Consider the following 19696-nt stretch of genomic DNA (forward strand, 5'->3'; position numbering starts at 1 on the left):
ATAAAATGGTGTCAACAATAAAAATTTTCCATTAAAACAGCATACCATACTGTAATTTTTATTATTTCGGGGATAAGAAACATATTTTATCGCATCTTCATCCGATTGTGCTTTGTGTATGAAATATACGTATTTTTGATGATAAAAAATAATGTATTGTAATTTAATAGGTGGAATTGTTTTCAACTAGTCTCGCGTTATCAAATTTTTCATTCAGCCCAATAATCTCGTTATTCATGATTAAATCGTGAATAAAGAATGTGTTTGACGAAACAAATAATGATTCTAGCAAGGTTCTTAATTCGACTGAAATATTTTCCACTAATTGAAACTTTATCACGGAACTACAAAAATTATAATTTGAATAGAATGAAAGAAAAGAAAAACAGCATTTCTTTATGCAAATATCAATGTTCAACAGCTTATTAATATACGTACTGTCGGTCACCAGGCTTTATTATAATAGACTTGGAAAAGTATTTTCTACGTGTAACTGTAATTGGCAAATAAAATAACACTTAAAATTTTGGAAGTACATATCGATTAACTATAAGTATCGTGCAAGTATCAGCTTTATTGCTTCAATATCGTTGTTCACGTATCATAATCATTACTTCCTATTCTTATATTTTTTATATCTTATTAACATGATGCAAACCGTCACGTATTTTGAGATAGTTACTATTACGTGCAACGTTACCAACAATGATCTTACGAAACACGAATGTATATATTGCGTGGTTAGTTTAATAATAAGTTTTACAGTTGCAACATTTTATATAAAGTATAATAATATATATTTACACACACAATGTGTTCAATAAAGTTATAAACTTTTGTTCTTATATCGAATTGTGGCATCAATCCTTGTTCCGAGCATCAAGTTTGTCCGCGAAATTTTCGTCATCTTGCCTTTAGATTATTGTGGAGTAATATATGCTTTTTCCATACATAATAAATGTGCTAATTTAATGAGTACGAGATGCAATTTTTCTTAACACACGCGTTAGATCTAACGGTATCTAAGCAGACAGATCGAAGGGTGCTGTTAAGATGATTAGAATGTAAATGTGTAACATGTGTGTCGCTTCAGATATTTTTTACGTTTCAAACACAGGATACAGGGTTATATATAGATAACTCAAGGTAATCTACGTGGTCTATAAATATTCTTTTAGTAATGATTTTAGTTATGAATCAAGGTATATCGTATTCTGCATTCAATTTAAAAGAATTTACGTTTTATCAACGCTGTTTGTTATAAAACGTCAAAATGTACGTTAATGACATCTATATGTCAAGAACAGTCCAACCAAAGGTGTTTTAAAACCCTACGACATTTATTATGTCGTGCAAATTATGAACGGACAAACGTGTTTATACACGATATAATTCGATACAATTAATGTCGTTTGGTATCAAGTGTATTCGAAAAATTGAATAATAACTGAATTTTGATATTTTGGTTTTTTATTTAGACATAAAGATGAATTTGAGCTTTTGTACTATAATATGTAATATTTGACCGTTTTGCTTTTCGAAAGAGATGTTTAAAATTTAACTAGCCCTTGAAATACTGACCATTACATTCTATACAAGTACGCAGACGATAAATAAGAGAAAGAGAGAATTGCACGCTCCACCTGATATAAATAACTTTTATTTAAAACGTTTTCTAGCGTATTGTAAAATTTTAACGCACTCGATAGATTTAAAAAGATGGATAGGAAGCAAGAGACCAGTGGAACGTCTGACAAAAAGGGAACGTGATCTTTTAACTTGTTCCATCTCTGACAATCACGAAATACGTGCGGTCGACGATGCAGAGAGGAATGATGCGCGCATCAAATATAATGCAGCACGCTTTCGAGCCTTTTCAAATCAACGGATGCATTTTGTGGCGTGTTTAAAGTCATGCGTCCACACGTACCGCTATAGAATATACGGTTCATACGCGCGTTAATTGGCACACTTGTATCGGTCAAAAAAAATTGTACTATTAATTACATTCGTCTATCAAACGAAATCGATGACATCATTGATTAATAATTGGATACCCGCGTGTCTTGTTACGCACTTTGCACATAGAATAGTGTAAGCATTTCTTGAGAGTTTTGTATATATGTACGCGGTATCGCGTTTTAATCTACCTTTCTAATATGCTCGAGATTGAATAATTTTTTTGTGTTTATAGCCAAACTGTATCACTGAAACATTAATAATTCGTATAGTGTTAAGAAACATCAAAACTATTTGCATGTGACGAACACATTTTTACAATACCTAGTTTTTATATAAAATCGCCAGAAATATTCACGTTCGGTGTTCGAAAACATTTCCTCGTGAAACTCTAATCTAATCGAATACTTTCTGCGAAGATGCCATCTAATCTTAAGATGCATACAATTCGCAGATATTGATTGACGTAAAACACGTGAATTGTTCAAGGTTTGAGAGTGTACACGCGTTTGCAATTAACCAAATATTCGTTGAAGTGAATAACAAGTTGCATGGTATTTAGCCGTATTCGTATTCGGATGTTCCATGTTTACAATCGGTAACGCCTTAACGTAGCCACTAATACTGTTGCGGCAGCACATCTCAAACGAAAAAGATAAATAATAGGTACAATGAATTTCAATGAAATCGGGTGACCATAGCTGAAAATTTCTGAATCTGCAACCAATACCTATATTACAATCACGATTCCAACTTTATGTAACTATCCATGATAATTAACCCCTTACTCCCTTTCTCCGCATCGCTGAACAAAATCCGCATGAGATCGAACGGTCGCAGATCCGTAGTACGGGAAAGTGCGACGCACCGGCAAAAATTCGTCCTATATTTATGGGACGACAACATTGTTGAAATTTGTTTCCAGAGAAAAGAACAACGCGTGTGGTGACCAAAAAGAAGCAGACGTGCTTGCAGATGAAACGGATTAATTCCCTGCCCCACCCTTGATATCTCCAAAAAACAATAAGGAACAGCCAATTATTTGCTGCTGATACGTCTGTACAAATTTAATCAGATAAAACGAACAATTTTTATGTGTGCGGAGCAATTTGTTAAAAGATGGTACGCGATTCCGGCATGCGCTACACGAAATAATAACAATAAAAGAAAGCAAAGTTGTTCAACAATGCTCTAAAATGTTTAGGTCTTTGTGATCCTCCAGTGAAGATATTCGCGTGCAGAAAGATTTGTCAAAGTACTGACCTTGAGCTTGTCGTAGGTTGTGTCAAGCTCCAAACGATGCACGAAAGGGTTCAGGATGTCAGTGCCAAGGGTTGCAGCATCCACGTCCTCGTGTTTGCTGCGCATTTTTCCGTTGGCTTCATCCATGTCTTTCCGTTTGAACACGAACGTACAAAATTTTCAAAATGTATATATATATATATATATATATATATATATATATATATATATATATATATATATATAATATGTATATACCTATAATATGTATATATACGCATATAATATGTATATACCTATAATATGTATATATATGCATGTACGGAGGGTTAAAGCGAGACGCGGCTTAATAGCTCTCGACGTGTTACACACTGCAAGCCGCGAAACGTCGATACGTATCGGCAGGTGCGAGACGTTACCGCGGGGTAATATGTTAAGGTTTCTTTGTACTGTTTATAACAAGATATTAACTGAGACAGAGAATAAGATAAAACAAAACGACGAAGACAAAAAAAAATTTAGGGACCGTCCAATCAGTCGCAACGAAACATGATTAGACACAGTAGGGTTGTCGGCCGACGATCTACTGTGCTCGTGGTCGACTCGACAGAACAAACCGGCCAAACACTATCCGACCTTTACCGGAACCTACCGAAGACGGGGGATACTGTCGGTTGCGTGCGCAACATATCGCTCATAGTCGAACGTTCGTTCGGGCATTTCCGACGGACTGCCCCTGCCAAAGCAAAGTAGCATGAGGAAGCGATGCCAGGGCCGACTGTGTGCAACACTGGGTGCCTCTTCCTTTCGAAACTACAAAATATAGAACTCCGTCTAAATGTCTATGTACTAATTTTTAGTTTGTTAAATTTTACAATTCTATACATTTTCAATTTCTATAACTTCCTGAAATAAAATATTTTTCTTGCATTTTGTATGGATTTCTAATTATCTATTATTCTGACCTTTTTAGTATACGATTAGAAAATTTAAAAATTTCAACAAACAAGAAATCTCATCATTGTAGGTAAAAACAGAACAAAATTTTCAAATTTAAAAGATAAGTAGTCAACTATTTGTCATAAGTATTTAAATAAATAATTATAACTTGTCTTTACAAAAATGCTTGTTACAGAGATGTAAAAATAATTTATTTTTGAAATAGGTATGTTTATTTCGATTAAATCCGTTAATAAATGTTAAAAATTTATATGTGCAATATATATGAAACATCATATAGTTGAAATATTTCCAAACAACGTATGCATTAAGAATAAAGTTCGATGTTTACTTTCAAGAAATTGAACGATTTCTTATCTAACCAGTGACTTCTGGACAATGACAATTATGGTAGCATAATTATCAGAATATAACGTATACATTGTTGAAACTAACTTATTTCGCATTTACTGTACAAAATATTCGAATCATTTTTTTTGTAAGCAATATTCAAATATTTTCAGATTATTTTTAAATTTGAGAATCAGGGATATGATTTACAATACATATCGCGGAATGGAAACATATTTTTACAGTCTTAGTAAACTCAAAAATGTATTTCAAATTATTTAATTTGCTATTAAACAAAAAATTATCAAGTGACTGTAATACTTTCCTAAATAATATTTTACAATTTTTTCGGATTAAATATATATAATTATTCAATGTATGAAAATATTACTTTTGAAATAAAGACTGCATTAATTCGATGAATGGCATGATTCTATGAAATAATTAAGCATTTCTTTATATTTTGTTCTTTAAATATCATAATTTTTTAACATTAATAAATGGAGTAAAGGAGGGGGGAGGTGGGTGAAAGATTCTACAGATCAAATATATTATCCGTATATCGAGAAAACGTGATTCTGAATCCAGCTAAAATGATAAATATTAAAATTTTCAAAAACTGTGTATGTGTATATGTGTGTGTGTGAATACACAAACCTAACGAAAAAATAAAAAAATGAATGAAAAGAAAGAAATAATTTAAACATTAGAGAAATTTAATCTCCTTTTTTTAAAACTTAGTAACATTTAACATTTCACTATTTAAAATGTACATATTTCAATAATTGAAAAATAAAATAAAATAAAAAGTTGCATTATTTACCCAGACAGCACAAGATAAGATGGTAGCGACACCATACCGGCACTGTAGCGACACTTCCGAGAAGTGTCAGCAGATCCGTAGTCATCTACGTCCGCACTTGTTAGCTAAAATGCCGGCACGCAGTGGCAGCACGCTCTAGTCACCAGCGTAGCACGCGTGCGAATGACACTGCGCCAGCACCAGCGTGACACGCGTGTCATCGTTCCATTAAAAAATTTTTTCTGCATTGGCGTAGACGTCACATTTGTTAATGGGGATCCACCTGTTATTCCGTACAAATTAAATACGTCAGAGTTTAGATATCTGCATACGAATACTGACAGACGTTTTGGTAGTTCTTTGCCAACATTTATAGTTACTGAGAGAGCCATATATATTTTTTCAATTCGTTAGGAAAATTCATGCCAATAGAGAGCATTAAATACGATGGCAGCATATAGTTTAAGGAAATGTAATAAATGATACATTTACTTATAAAATGTTGAACTAATTAAGTTACGTTTACTTTGCTAGCGTATCACAATTTTCAGGTGAAAATATTGAACGTAATTATTTCTTTTCCTTTGGTACATGGTTTTATTGTTTGTAAGGATTATTAAAAATAATATAACCCTTTGTTGCATGAATTTTTAACGATGAGTTGAAAAAAATATTTATAAAATAAGTGTATGTTTTTTTACGATAAAGTAATTAACGACTTTACTGAAAAAATCGCTGTATTAAGTTATAGTTTATAGAAAATAATAAAAAGAAGTTTTTCTATCTTTCTTTCGTGTCAGTGTATCTACCCGGACAACACAAGATAAGATGGTGGCGACACCATACCGGCACTGTAGCGACACTTCCGAGGAGTGTCAGCAGATCCGTAGTCATCTGCGTCCGCATTCGTTAGCTAAAATGCCGGCACGCAGTGGCAGCACGTTCTAGTCACCAGCGTAGTACGCGTGCGAATGATACTGCGCCAGCACCGGCGTGACACGCGTGTGATCGTTCCATTCAGAAATTTTTTCTGCATTGGCGTAGGCGTCACATTTGTTAATGGGGAACCACCTGTTATTCCGTACAAATTAAATACAACAGAGTTTAGTTATCCGCATACAAGTACTGACAGACGTTTTGGTAGTTGTTTGCCAACATTTATAGTTACTGAGAGAGCCATATATATTTTTTCAATTCGTCAGGAAAATTCATGCCAATAGAGAGTATTAAATACGATGGCAGCATATTGTTTAAGGAAATGTAATAAATGATACATTTACTTATAAAATGTTGAACTAATTAAGTTACGTTTACTTTACTAGCGTATCACAATTTTCAGGTGAAAATATTGAACGTAATTATTTGTTTTCCTTTGGTACATATATTCTTGTTGTTCCGTCCTCGAAACATATGGTCGAACCAAGTTTATGCTACGGTCGCATATTATTAGTTGTTTTTGAAGAGCCCCAATTTCTATTTATTACTTTCTCTCATTAACTTCTTAACCGGGATTAAGGCATTAAAAGGTTGCTAGAAAACTTAGTTTACCTCTTCGTGTTTTTCTTCAATAGCTATTGACGTATCATAAACCCAAAAATCCCAATCACGGGTCCCGTTAGGTCAAATAGCCTCGAATAGGTTACCCTAACGGTTGTGCTCCGTGGCCCTACCCCCACCGGAAGGTAGCGACCACCCCCTCGCGGAATCAAGCAGCTCGCCGATTGGCTGACTGCTGAACTCCGAACCTCTGTATATATGTACATTTTGTAAAATAAACTGAGTCTGAAATTTACCAGCAAAAAAGTCGTCCGAGATATTCTATCCGAGCAAGTAAGCGAGGAGAAATTAAGGACGCAACACTTGTGGTAAATGGTTTTATCGTTTGTAAGGATTATTAAATATAAAATATACCTTTGTTACATGAATTTTTAACGATGAGTTGAAAAAAATATTTATAAAATAAGTGTATGTATTTTTACGATAAAGTAATTAACGAGTTTTCTGAAAAAATCGCTGTATTAAGTTATAGTTTATAGAAAATAATAAAAAGAAGTTTTTATATCTTTCTTTCGTGTCAGTGTATCTATTTTCGAATCGAAATAAATAAATTGCTTAGTTTAGTCATTTTTAATATTCGTTTATAATTTTTATGCAAACAGCTTCTTCATTAGTATATATTAGCCTACGCCACTGCCACGCGTGTCACTATGGTAAGCTGATAGTGTCATTGGCACGCCGTGTTGCCCCTGTGCTATATTGCCGTGCTTTGATAGTGCCGTGACACGCAGTGTCGCTTCAGTGCTAGCCCTGTGCTGTTACGAGAACTGAGAGGCAGCACCGTGCTAGCACAGTGCTTAGAGTTCCACCCGGTGTCATTGGCGCTACGATCGCTGGTTGTCTGGGTATTTTCGAATCGAAATAAATAAATTGCTTAATTTAGTCATTTTTAATATTCGTTTATAATTTTTATGTAAACAGCTTCTTCATTGGTATATACCCAGACAACCAGCGATTGTAGCGCCAATAGCACCGGATGGAACTCTAAGCACTGTGCTAGCACGGTGCTGCCTCTCAGTTCTCGTAACAGCACAGGGCTAGCACTGGAGCGACACTGCGTGTCATGGCACTATCAAGGCACGGCGATATAGCACAGGGGCGACACAGCGTGCCAATGACACTATCAGCTCACCATAGTGACACGCGTGCCAGTGGCGTAGGCTAATATATACCAATGAAGAAGCTGTTTGCATAAAAATTATAAACGAATATTAAAAATGACTAAACTAACCAATTTATTTATTTCTATTCGAAAATAGATACACTGACACGAAAGAAAGATAGAAAAACTTTTTTGTATTATTTTCTATAAACTATAACTTAATACAGCGATTTTTTCAGAAAACTCGTTAATTACTTTATCGTAAAAATACATACACTTATTTTATAAATATTTTTTTCAACTCATCGTTAAAAATTCATCTAACAAAGGTATATTTTATATTTAATAATCCTTACAAACGATAAAACCATTTACCACAAGAATATATGTACCAAAGGAAAACAAATAATTACGTTCAATATTTTCACCTGAAAATTGTGATACGCTAGTAAAGTAAACGTAACTTAATTAGTTCAACATTTTATAAGTAAATGTATCATTTATTACATTTCCTTAAACAATATGCTGCCATCGTATTTAATACTCTCTATTGGCATGAATTTTCCTGACGAATTGAAAAAATATATATGGCTCTCTCAGTAACTATAAATGTTGGCAAAGAACTATCAAAACGTCTGTCAGTACTCGTATGCGGATATCTAAACTCTGACGTATTTAATTTGTACGGAATAACAGGTGGTTCTCCATTAACAAATGTGACGCCTACGCCAATGCAGAAAAAATTTTTGAATGGAACGATGACACGCGTGTCACGCTGGTGCTGGCGCAGTGTCATTCGCACGCGTGCTACGCTGGTGACTAGAACGTGCTGCCACTGCGTGCCGGCATTTGAACTAACAAGTGCGGACGTAGATGACTACGGATCTGCTGACACTCCTCGGAAGTGTCGCTACAGTGCCGGTATGGTGTCGCCACCATCTTATCTTGTGTTGTCTGGGTAGTAGCCCACGCCACTGGCACGCGTGTCACTATGGTGAGCTGATAGTGTCATTGGCACGCCGTGTCGGCCTTCTGTTATATCGCCGTGCTTTGATAGTGCCGCGACACACAGTGTCGTTCCAGTGCTAGCCCTGTGCTGTTACGAGAACTGAGAGGCAGCACCGTGCTGGCACAGTGCTTAGAGTTCCACCCGGTGCCATTGGCGCTACAATCGCTGGTTGTCTGGGATAAGTATTATTTCTTACAAATAGTAGTTTAAAAGTATTTTATTACACGTATTAGTGGGACGTGTAATATCCTTTTTGTTAGGTGATTAAAGGTAGTATACCGAGGTGCATTTGAAAAATGGGGAATCGTAAAAAATAACATTGTAAATAAAAATATTTTATATAATAATTATTGTAATATTTTGTAATTCTTCAGTGAAATACTAGATTTTAGCATAATTCTAGTTCCTTTCTTTTCTTCATTTGAATCCATAATTATATCCTCAAATTTACATGTAAACATTAATAAATAAGTGTTCCTTTGCAATGAGAATATTCGTATGCTAACCAGCGCTCTCTACATTTCCTATATCAGAACATGTTTTACACGAGTGATACGAAAATTAACCTATAAACGCCATGGCAAAGGAACTACATAAATGTTTAATTACTTATTTTTCACAGTTGGAAAAGTTAGATGGCGAATGGAAAGAGTTATCTCAAGAAGCTGAACGACCTTTACACGCTTTAAAAAATCAATCAGAGCAAATTCGGCTTGTCATAAGGTAATATCAATCTTTTACATTTTTTGTCACTGTTTCGGTTCAGGTGTTACATGTGCAGTTGTCAGAGTGGAAACTCAATGCACAATTTTGAGTAGTACCAAAAGTTGATCGGAATCCAGTTTTCATTGATCTACAGGCAGATGTCACTTTATTGCAGTAAGGAGGCCAATGATGCAGAGCTCTGTAAAATGGACGAGCTATACGAAAGATTGATTTTTAAAATCCTTTTGGGAATCGATAATGAACTTGCGCTACTGTTGGACATTCTAGCACGGTTCAACGGTATTAATCAAGTAAATTGAATAATAATACGTATATCAATTAAATACTAGTAAATGTTTTCGTTCATTAATAATAAGAAGTTGGGCATAGGAGTATCTTTTAAATGAAAAATTTGTCAATATTATTTTAATGAATATAGTACAGAAAACTATTCCAAAACAATTAAATTAAATCATTGGACTTACGCAATAAAATTATTACTGAAATTATTATAGGATTTAAAAAATCGGTTAAAAAATCTAGAGGATACGCGAAGCAAAATTTCGTCAAAAGACGGAACAATGACGGAGTTAAAGAATGGTACACCTTATAGACCACGATTAAATTTACTTCTAGAATGGGCTATCGATGCTTTCAATTATTACCGCGAACTGTATCCTTCAGCTGCAAATATATCATAGATTGAGATCTTATTTCATTAATTAGAGAACTTTCAAACTTACAACATCTTTAGATATTTTTTCATTAATGAAAGCATAAAACGAGTCGATTATAAAGACGCGGAGACGATAGAAAATTTAATGAAGTCTTTTGTCGAAGACCGGTTCAAAAGAGTACGGGTCGATAGTAAGTACCTGTTTTCAATTAGCATCTTAATTAATTAGTAATTTTGCATTATTTAATCCAGGAATCCTCGGTTTCACGCAATTCTTGAGAACAGAAACTGTCCCATAACAATTTTCATTTATTCCATTCAAATATTATAAATTTTTAATAAATATTTTTAGACTACGAACATGCACTTTTGTACGTAAATCTATCAAATAAAAATATACGTTCACTATTATCTCTATTCATTCCTATTCATCTTCCTGGAAAATTTGAACCTTTTTTTTACATACCTATTTATTGAATACAATAAAAAAATTATTTCGCTGTATTTATAAAGACGCTATAATATTTTCAGACATCGTTTAATTTTTTCCTGTAAAACATAAACAAATACCGTGCCACGTGAAATAATAGAAACTATGACTCTACAATCCACGATTAAATAAACATTGCAAGTATATAATTTAAACTGTTATCAATTCGATGAATACCACAATCTTGTTAACAAGTACTGATGATCAATTTCAGGGTCTGATGAAGTACCGTATAGTATTGTATCAGTATTGTACATAGAATAAATTTGAATTAAATTGCCAATGTATCATAAGACCATCAAAGTAAGAAAATATTCAAATGTGTGCGGAACTTGATATTTTTGAATTAACGTAGAAATAGAACATTTAAGCATTATACTGTGTAAGAAAGCGTTAATCTGTACTCCTTGTTTTTGCTAGCAAATTCCTACGTTGTTCATTGGGAGCAGTACATACCCTTTAATTGGAATGAGCGTTAGCTCGAAACAATATTAACAGCGAGTGCATTACTGTCGTTGGGGTTTGCCCCCTTTACGTTACTTGTCCAGAGTACGACCAGCTGATAATTAAAGGAAACAAACAACTATTTAGTAAGGTATAAATAATTTGTGAGCTTTTACATTTGGGCACTTCTTATTGCACACATATAAAACGTAAGAATACTTGTTACTTGTTACTTGTTATTGATTCGGGTTCCTCAAAAGTCAAACGCTTCTACCTGCAAATAAAATTCGATGCATCCTATAGACTTGATACGTGTACGAAACTGATTAAACCGCATTAACAGTCGTAAAATTTTGATTGACTTAAATTATTAAATGTTTCTAATTACTTCCAACTGTTTCTGCTGTTTGATTAAATTAATAACGATAATGATAACATAAGTAAAGTGACAAATTTTCCGCTCGACAGTTCGAAATTCCGATAAATTTAAATCGTTTCAAGTAGTGATATTCGAGATTTTTCGTTTGCAAGGTTCCTGTGACCGGTTCGCCGACCATCGACCGACCTCCTGACAAAAAGGGTTGACGCGTATCACGGTCTGTAGGACACGGAGGCATTGGGGCGCCGGCGCCTGCTATTGATTCCGTTGGATATCGTGATTTCAAAAGCAGTTACCATCATAGTAGAGGGTGCCACAGTAGCTATCCGCTCCTCGTACTATAAGGAGGCCCTCGCGCTTTTCCTTATCTCACCCCAACAGGTCAGTGACAAATTTTCAACGTTATTTACTGACTAGAAAGCATTTTTTCATTTAAATGATCTGGTTGCAAATTTACGTATGTACATTGTGTTAAATGGTGGTTACGTGAAATTCCTTTGTGAAAACAGTAGAACTAGTGCATTTATCTTTGAATCATCTATTTGAATCGTCGAATGGAAAGACGTTCAATTAAATTACCTCCCCAACGATTGTTTCGAATAAACGAATAGAATTTTCGGAATGTTTATAAAATATTTTTTTAAGCTATTCTCAATTGGAAAAATTGTGTAGGACGAAAAATGTCATTTGATTTGTGCGTCTATGACGTCAATGGAAAACGATAGTTATAGTACATGTCACTCACATAAAATTGCCGCCCAATATGTTATCGAATATCTATTGCGAAGACGCCAAAGTTTCCTTCAAGTTTTCCGAATCACGAGTGAAGAATTAACGTGTACTTTTCATCGAGGTAAATTTTTATTCATCGAATCGGCCTCCTGGGGGGATTCAACGAGGAAACTGTAAGAATTCATGCAATTAAATTTGTCAAATGTTTAGCGATTCGTAATTTATTGTAAAAACTTCTTATATATTGAGGTCAGGGTCGTGGTAAAAAAGAAGAAAGGCAAACAAATATCCATCCCTTCTCAGCGTCATATCGACGTGAAACAGGACGTGTGGCAGATCCTTCGAATAAAATTATAAAGGCATTTTTTTACTGACTTAATATAAAGACTTTCTTTTAAAGGCGAAAATAAGGAAATCGCCTAAGTAAGATCTCCTACACGTCGCCACTTCATCTATTGTTTACATTCAACCCTCTCATCATCCTATACAATTTAGACATATTTCATGTTATACAGTAAATTCAACTTCATATAATCAATTCCAATAAGTTGGCTGAACCCTTTTCAGAATATTCATTGGATATTTCAACTCTCCCTCCTATCAAGCGCAGAAAGAAATTTCCTGTTTTGTTAAGCTATTTTTACAGATGAGTACAACTTCGATTGGCGAGCACGTGAAACGAGTGGGATATGCAAACTTTCTAATGTCGAGTTCGGGGAATATATCTCGAAGAAAAACTACAGCTACAGTCTTTGTTCTTATCTAGAAAGAATTATTATTAAAAAAGGAATTAGGAAGTTAGTTGAACACTTATTCTCGTAAATCAAACTTTAGCTGAACGAAGGCACTATTTTCTTTTGTATTTTTTTTCTCTTTGTTTTACGACTTTCTCGTAATTGTGGACAGTAAAAACTGGTTAATAAAAGTATTGATATATTATAGAAATACCGGAACAGGGAGTTGACAAATATCCCATGTACAAACTGAATTTAATTGAATGTAATATGTATTATTATTATCGACAAAAGAGTTGAGCAGTTAATCATTTTGAATTCCATAACAAAGTAGTCACTCGTCTTGAACAACCAATTAAATCTCACTACAAAATTCCGTATTAAAAATAAATGTCACATTTAATTATTTATCAAAATATCCAATTATTAAGCGTTTGAAATCGATTCAAATGTTACACCATCTCCTCTGTTCCTCATTAATCGTACGCATAAGGAGGAGAATGATTACATTAAGTTTTATTCCTAGCAGGATGGAGTCCATAGGCGCGCGTGATATTTCTGTTTGATCTCTCGAAAGATAGAGAAAACCGTGGCTGTGCAATAGACAAAAAGAATGGCGAACACGGCCCATCTCGTTCGCCGACAAAGTTCGCGCGATTTGAAGCCCCAGAAAAGTGTCGATAAACTTGAGATGAAGGAAATGAGGGGAAGATTAGTGGTGGATAATAGAAAGGCCAACACCACTGCCAATTATGGGGCCACGAACGCAGCCTTTGAGGACTCCAGTCCTAACACAAAGGTAATAAGAATTAAATATTGTAGTAACAATAATTAATAAAGCCTTAATTAATCCTTTCAACAGTCTGCAACGGAAAATGTACAATATGATACATTGCTTCCGTTACATAATTTATGATTTCAGGATATTAGAACAACGCTAGTTTATTTTGCTAATTGAGAATACTTCGTTTCAAATCAAATAGGTGATTTGATAAGGATTACCGTCTATCGTTGCAGCATAAAACGGGTAACGGAGGTGGGAATAGCAAGCTTGGAAGTAATGAAGGGAAAACGATCTTCCGACCGGAAGCAGGGGAGGATGAAAGAGAGAATTGGGATAGCAAGCTCACTTTTCTATTAGCAACCGTCGGATATGCCGTAGGGCTTGGAAACGTATGGAGATTTCCGTACCTCGCTCAAAAGAATGGTGGAGGTGCGTTGCTTTTTCTCAGAAAAAAAGAAACACTTTATACTTTTTCTCGATATTTTACTATCAACATGTGTGGCAATTGTCAAAGATTAACTCTTTTGTAACTGTTTGTTTATACTTTTAAAATAGGTGCATTCTTAATCCCTTACTTTGTAATGTTGGCCATCGAAGGTATTCCCATATTTTACTTGGAATTAGCAATTGGCCAGAGATTACGGAAGGGTGCTATCGGCGTATGGAATCAGGTGATTGTTGCACAATGTACAGAATAAAATCTGTTAAAATAATCTTTGCAAACACTCTTCATAAGTAATATCTTTCAACCTTTTCCCGAAAGGTTTCTCCATATATGGGTGGTATTGGTGTAAGCAGTGCTGTAGTTTCCTTTAACGTAGCTCTTTATTATAACACTATTATCGCTTGGTGCCTCTTTTACTTCGTTCAAGTGAGTATTCATATTTTTCTGTAAAAATAGTTTTCTTTATCTTGGCACGTTGCCGATTTAAATGCATGTTATCATTATAAATGCATTCCCCGTTAGGTAAATCAACGAATATTTATTCAAATTAACAATTATTCGATATCTTTTTCTAGAGTTTCCAATCAAAGTTACCATGGGCAGAATGTCCCAACATATATTTTCAAAACGGATCATACGCTCCTGAACCAGAATGTGTGGTACGAATTAATACTTCTAATACCTTTATATCAAATTGAAATGTTTGCACTGCAATTATAATAATACTTGTTATATACACTCAGGTTAGCAGTCCCACGCAATACTTTTGGTATCGGACAACTTTAATGATCTCCGAGGATATAAATACCCCCGAAGTATTCAACTGGAAAATTGCCTTAGCATTGGTCATAGCCTGGATTTTAGTTTATATGTGCATGATCAAAGGAATTGCGTCTTCGGGGAAGGTATTCTTGTAAACTGTTCAGTGTTGATTGCTTCGTTTTCTATGTCCACATGTGAAACTACGTATATTATTTTTGAACAACTTTATAAATTGGAATGTCTTTTATAGGTCGTGTACGTGACCGCTACATTTCCGTATATCGTTTTGATCATTTTCTTCTTTCGTGGCGTCACATTGACGGGGATGTCTGACGGTTTACGTCATCTTTTCACTCCAAAGGTATATTATGTACAATGCCAGAAATTATCGCCAGTGCAGTGTACTTATTTTTGTAATCATGTTTACATGCGTTTTAACTAAGTACGCTAGTAAACCACAGTTCTATAGAGTCATCTGTTTGAACTGTGGCCTATTTTTTGATTAAACGACTGGTTCTTTTCAAAAATTAAAGAATGCATTAAAATGAGAAAAATTTACTGGTGCAGCCTGTGGCTAACATAATATTGGTATTTCAGAAAACAAATCAGAGAGAGTCAGTTCAATGACTATTGTATTAATATCGTCCGACTCGTTCGATAATGTATAACTCTGAAAATTTGTTTAGTGTACTTTTATGGAACAATATAGATTTGATACCGCGAGATACTTTCCTATACTAACATTATTTTAATAGTATTGCATTTTTTTCTAGTAATAAAAATTATTTTTTATTTGTTCATGCCCTCAGTGGTGGAAATTAACGGACCCGGTGGTCTGGCTGGAAGCAGGCACGCAGATATTTTTCTCCCTTGGTTTGGCATTCGGCGGCCTAATAGCGTTTTCTTCTTACAATCCAGTAAACAACAACTGTTATCGAGATGCTATTATGGTTAGTTTGACGAATTGTTTTACCTCCATGTTCGCGGGGATCGTTGTGTTTTCCATCATTGGTAATTAATTTTTTCATTATTCAACTTTAACTGACAAACACATTGGTAGATATTTATGTGTATTTACGGTAATACAGGTTTTAAGGCTACTATGGTTTACGAGCATTGCTTGGCGGAAAGAAACAACACTCTCGCCAACATTTTTGGCCAGATAGACAAAATACCGAATGAAATACCAGCAAGTGGTACACTTTTAAATATCACCACAGGAAATGGAACGTTAAACAGCTTAATCATGCCGGAACTACCTGAATGTGATCTCGAAAAAGAGCTAGATAACGTAAGGCAATTTTATTTCTGTTTTTTATAATTTATAACATCGTTACTAATAGTCGGATTTACATTCTGATCAAAAAGTACCTGGAATTTGTCAGTAAAACGGAAACGGTTCAATTGTTCATCGATATTTATTTTATTCCCTTAAAAGTAATCTCCATTGCAAGCAATATACATATTCCAACGGTTCTTTCACTCTTCAAAACACTTTTCATAGGCCGATTTCGGAATCGCCTTTAGCTCCTTCTGCGAATTCCTCCTTTATTGCTTAAATCGTCTCAAAACAATTTCCACGAAATGATAAGTTGAATGATCGGAACAGGAAAAAGTAATACGGGATCATGTCAGGTGAATACGGAGATTTTTGGTCAAATAGTAGCGTACAAATGCGCTTCAATTCATCTAATGCGAATCGATCCGAACGAGACACCAAGATCGACTGTTATCTGCAAATCATCAACCACAGTACGGCCCGCTTCAAACTCTTTCTACCACCCGTATACTTATGTTTCCGACATTATCGAGTCCCCTTAGACTGTCACCAACATTCTCAACGCTTTCGCACGTGACATTTTGTTGGAAACATAAAATTTCGTGCAAACTCTTTGTTCCATTATATTCGGCATAGCGAAATGCCCAGACTACACCAAACAATAACTTGTTTACAAAGCTATTATGTACAAACTATCTTGAACTTAGATTGCGCTTAAAAGTGAAAAAGTACGCTTAAAAAACAATATCTCAAACGCGGTTCGTTCAAATAATAAATTCCGGGTACTTTTTGACCCTAATGTATGTATAATATGTATTTCCATAATTCGAAGGATTGTATATGATTTTAGTCAGCATCGGGCACAGGCTTGGCGTTTATTATTTTCACGGAAGCGATCAATCAATTCCCTGGAGCTCAGTTCTGGTCTGTATTGTTCTTCCTTATGCTGTTCACGCTGGGAATCGATTCTCAATTTGGCACCCTCGAAGGAGTTGTAACAAGTATCGTGGACATGAAACTGTTTCCAAACTTGCGGAAAGAAATACTGACAGGTTGATGATAATTCCGTTCGTGTCACTTCATTCCCTTCATTCACTTGACAAATTTGTTTTTATGCTTGAATTAGGTGGCATTTGCTTAGTGTGCTGTGCGATATCAATGGCCTTCGCTCACGGTGCTGGTAGCTATGTCTTCGTATTATTCGATAATTTCACTGGAAACTTCCCTCTTCTGATTATTGCCTTTTTCGAATGTGTCGCAGTATCATACGTATATGGTTTGAAAAGGTATTTAATGATGTTGTATTTATTTATTTATTTATTTATTTATTTATAGTACTTTCAATTTAAAAGTTTACACGGATTAGTTGTGACTATGACTAATGAGTCATTTGCTAACTCAAACAAATCTCCTTTCATAAAACGGAATACGTATAATATACGTATATTAGGTGATTGCAGAAGTTCGTACCCGATTTAAAACTAAATTAAATATACACATTATCATGGGAAATAATATCTATTAATCAATAATGTACTCTCCATCATTTTCTATAATTGTCTCCTAAGGTTTTACAAGTATTTTCCTTCGAAAAAAAGTCGTAAAGTAGCTTTTGGAGAACGAAACAGATAGAAATCTGAAGGGATAAGGTCAGGGAAATACAACGAGTGTTGGACGATTTCACATTTTAACTCCCTATGTTTTTGCAGTATTTGATGAGCGACATGTAAACGTGACACGGTTCAGTATGTTCCGTTCTATTAAAATGATGTTCGAAGTATAGATTAGATTGAAGTCACCATTTTGAAACTATTTTTATATGATCACAAAAGAAACATCAGATGGCAAATCAAGAGTGGTTTTGCCATTTCTGGAAATCAGTATAATGCTCGATTTTTAAATGAGAGAACGGAATATAATGAGAGATTTAGATCTTTCAACATCGTTGGAATTGGTGGTATTATTTAATTCGTAGATTTGCCGACGATATTGAACTGATGACTGGCAACCGTCCAGGCCTATATTGGCTAATCTGTTGGAAATATCTTAGCCCGATGGCTATGCTGAGCATTTTAGTCGCCTCGATCGTCGAGATCATTGTCGATGGAAGTGGTTATCCAGCTTGGGTTGCCAGTAAAGGTATTACAGAGAAACACGAATGGCCGTTCTGGGCGTTAATTCTTATCGGTGTTCTCATTCTCGCTTCCGTTCTTTGGATTCCCACGGTTGCTATTTGCAGGTAACAGTCATATGTCTTCGCAATTTGCTTCATTAGCATTATTAGAAAATTGAGAATTTAAAAAATTTTTCCTTTTGTTACTTGTAGACTTTTCGGAATACTTATAATCGAGGATAACGAGAAAGCCTGGTTTCCTGCGGCTGATCTGAAAGAATTTCACGGGATCATGCCGCACGAAGTTACGCCAGCCGAGACGCTGTTGTTTTGTATAAGAGGCGACGGATCCGAAGGGCTATGTTGCCCAACCGGTGGCTCCAGCGACGACGACGAGGATCTTACCTAGGAATGGTTATTCTCATACATGTTTGATTAACATGTGTTTAAATGGTTCATAGACCGAGAAACGGCATTTTTTAACTTAACTTTAACGTTTCGAATTGCGATGATTCGTTTAAACGTAACTATGCATTACACCGTTCAGTCTTCGTTTCGATCAGAAATTGGTATTCATTTGACACTTTTTTACTATTATTATTAGCACGTATCGTAAGAGTGCATCCTGTCAATTATTATCAAAATGACATTTATATTTGGATCATGATTTTATAATGGACTCTTGTTTTGGAGGACGATGGAGGGAAGGATCGTAGAGTTGGAGGGAATTCCGACAGGGAAATTCGAAAGTACAAATCTAACGTAACAATTGAAACATGGACAATGTTCTTTTTCATTTATAGATGTGTCTCTCTGCCGTTTCTCAAGTCTCTGAATCATCGATGATTACGGAATCGACGCGAATGTCAATATCAATTGGAAAGGTAAATATTAATGATGTTCTGGGAAAGTATATTTCCATTGAAATGTGGAAAAGTACACACTAAAGCCCTGTTAAGAGTAAAATTAAATAAGAAACTACAAGTTCTATCCTCAAGAAACTGAACTTGCAGTTTCTTTGGCTAACGGATATATGATATATCTAAACTTAAAATTGTCTAAAACTGATTTTGATGATGCAAAAGAAAATTTCACTTTTAAAACAATTAAATATAACCACAAAAGAAACGAAGAATAATTAAAAGAGGAAAAGTGAAACATCATTGGAAATTAAATTTTCGATTATTATAAA

General features: G+C 34.8%; 3 protein-coding genes across 5 annotated transcripts in view; 2 read left to right on the forward strand and 1 right to left on the reverse strand.

Annotated features, from left to right (window-relative positions):
- Lpcat (lysophosphatidylcholine acyltransferase) overlaps window positions 1-3380 on the reverse strand; it is a 30485-nt gene extending 27105 nt beyond the window's left edge. For both annotated transcript variants that reach the window (XM_076894559.1, XM_076894558.1), the window contains exon 1: window positions 3223-3380. In XM_076894559.1, coding sequence (XP_076750674.1) covers window positions 3223-3348 — 126 coding nt within the window. In that variant the 5' untranslated portion in view covers window positions 3349-3380. The remainder of the gene's footprint in view (window positions 1-3222) is intronic.
- Window positions 3381-9481: 6101 nt separating this feature from the next.
- On the forward strand, window positions 9482-10693 carry LOC143422907 (uncharacterized). The gene is made up of 5 exons (XM_076893884.1): window positions 9482-9684; window positions 9842-9977; window positions 10182-10339; window positions 10421-10533; window positions 10595-10693. The coding sequence occupies exons 1-5, from the start codon at window positions 9539-9541 to the stop codon at window positions 10639-10641; spliced, it is 600 nt and encodes a 199-aa protein (XP_076749999.1). The 5' UTR covers window positions 9482-9538; the 3' UTR covers window positions 10642-10693.
- A 1289-nt stretch (window positions 10694-11982) lies between these two features.
- On the forward strand, window positions 11983-19452 carry LOC143423305 (sodium-dependent neutral amino acid transporter B(0)AT3). 2 transcript variants are annotated; one of them, XM_076894543.1, is made up of 14 exons: window positions 11983-12036; window positions 13651-13920; window positions 14139-14334; window positions 14461-14576; window positions 14669-14776; window positions 14926-15009; window positions 15094-15255; window positions 15363-15473; window positions 15922-16123; window positions 16201-16403; window positions 17242-17443; window positions 17518-17677; window positions 18367-18630; window positions 18718-19452. In XM_076894543.1, exons 2-14 carry the CDS (start codon window positions 13735-13737, stop codon window positions 18911-18913), a joined length of 2190 nt encoding a protein of 729 aa, XP_076750658.1. In that variant the 5' UTR covers window positions 11983-12036; window positions 13651-13734; the 3' UTR covers window positions 18914-19452. The 2 variants fall into 2 exon arrangements, with proteins under 2 accessions (XP_076750658.1, XP_076750660.1); XM_076894545.1 differs by lacking the exon at window positions 11983-12036 and adding an exon at window positions 12280-12385.
- The last annotated feature ends 244 nt before the right edge of the window (window positions 19453-19696 follow it).

The sequence above is a fragment of the Xylocopa sonorina genome, chromosome 4, assembly GCF_050948175.1.
Source record: "Xylocopa sonorina isolate GNS202 chromosome 4, iyXylSono1_principal, whole genome shotgun sequence".
Classification (NCBI taxonomy): domain Eukaryota; kingdom Metazoa; phylum Arthropoda; class Insecta; order Hymenoptera; family Apidae; genus Xylocopa; species Xylocopa sonorina.

What these genes read in the sequence shown, in the direction of transcription:
- LOC143422907 (XM_076893884.1), top strand. Translation starts at nt 9,539, where the DNA reads ATGGCAAAGGAACTACATAAATGTTTAATTACTTATTTTTCACAGTTG. An exon ending in CAAATTCGGCTTGTCATAAG is followed by an intron (nt 9,685 to 9,841) that starts GTAATATCAATC and finishes ACTTTATTGCAG; the next exon opens with TAAGGAGGCCAATGATGCAG. An exon ending in CAAAAGAGTACGGGTCGATA is followed by an intron (nt 10,534 to 10,594) that starts GTAAGTACCTGT and finishes TATTTAATCCAG; the next exon opens with GAATCCTCGGTTTCACGCAA.
- LOC143423305 (XM_076894543.1), top strand. Translation starts at nt 13,735, where the DNA reads ATGGCGAACACGGCCCATCTCGTTCGCCGACAAAGTTCGCGCGATTTG. An exon ending in CGCTCAAAAGAATGGTGGAG is followed by an intron (nt 14,335 to 14,460) that starts GTGCGTTGCTTT and finishes CTTTTAAAATAG; the next exon opens with GTGCATTCTTAATCCCTTAC. An exon ending in TCGAAAAAGAGCTAGATAAC is followed by an intron (nt 16,404 to 17,241) that starts GTAAGGCAATTT and finishes ATATGATTTTAG; the next exon opens with TCAGCATCGGGCACAGGCTT.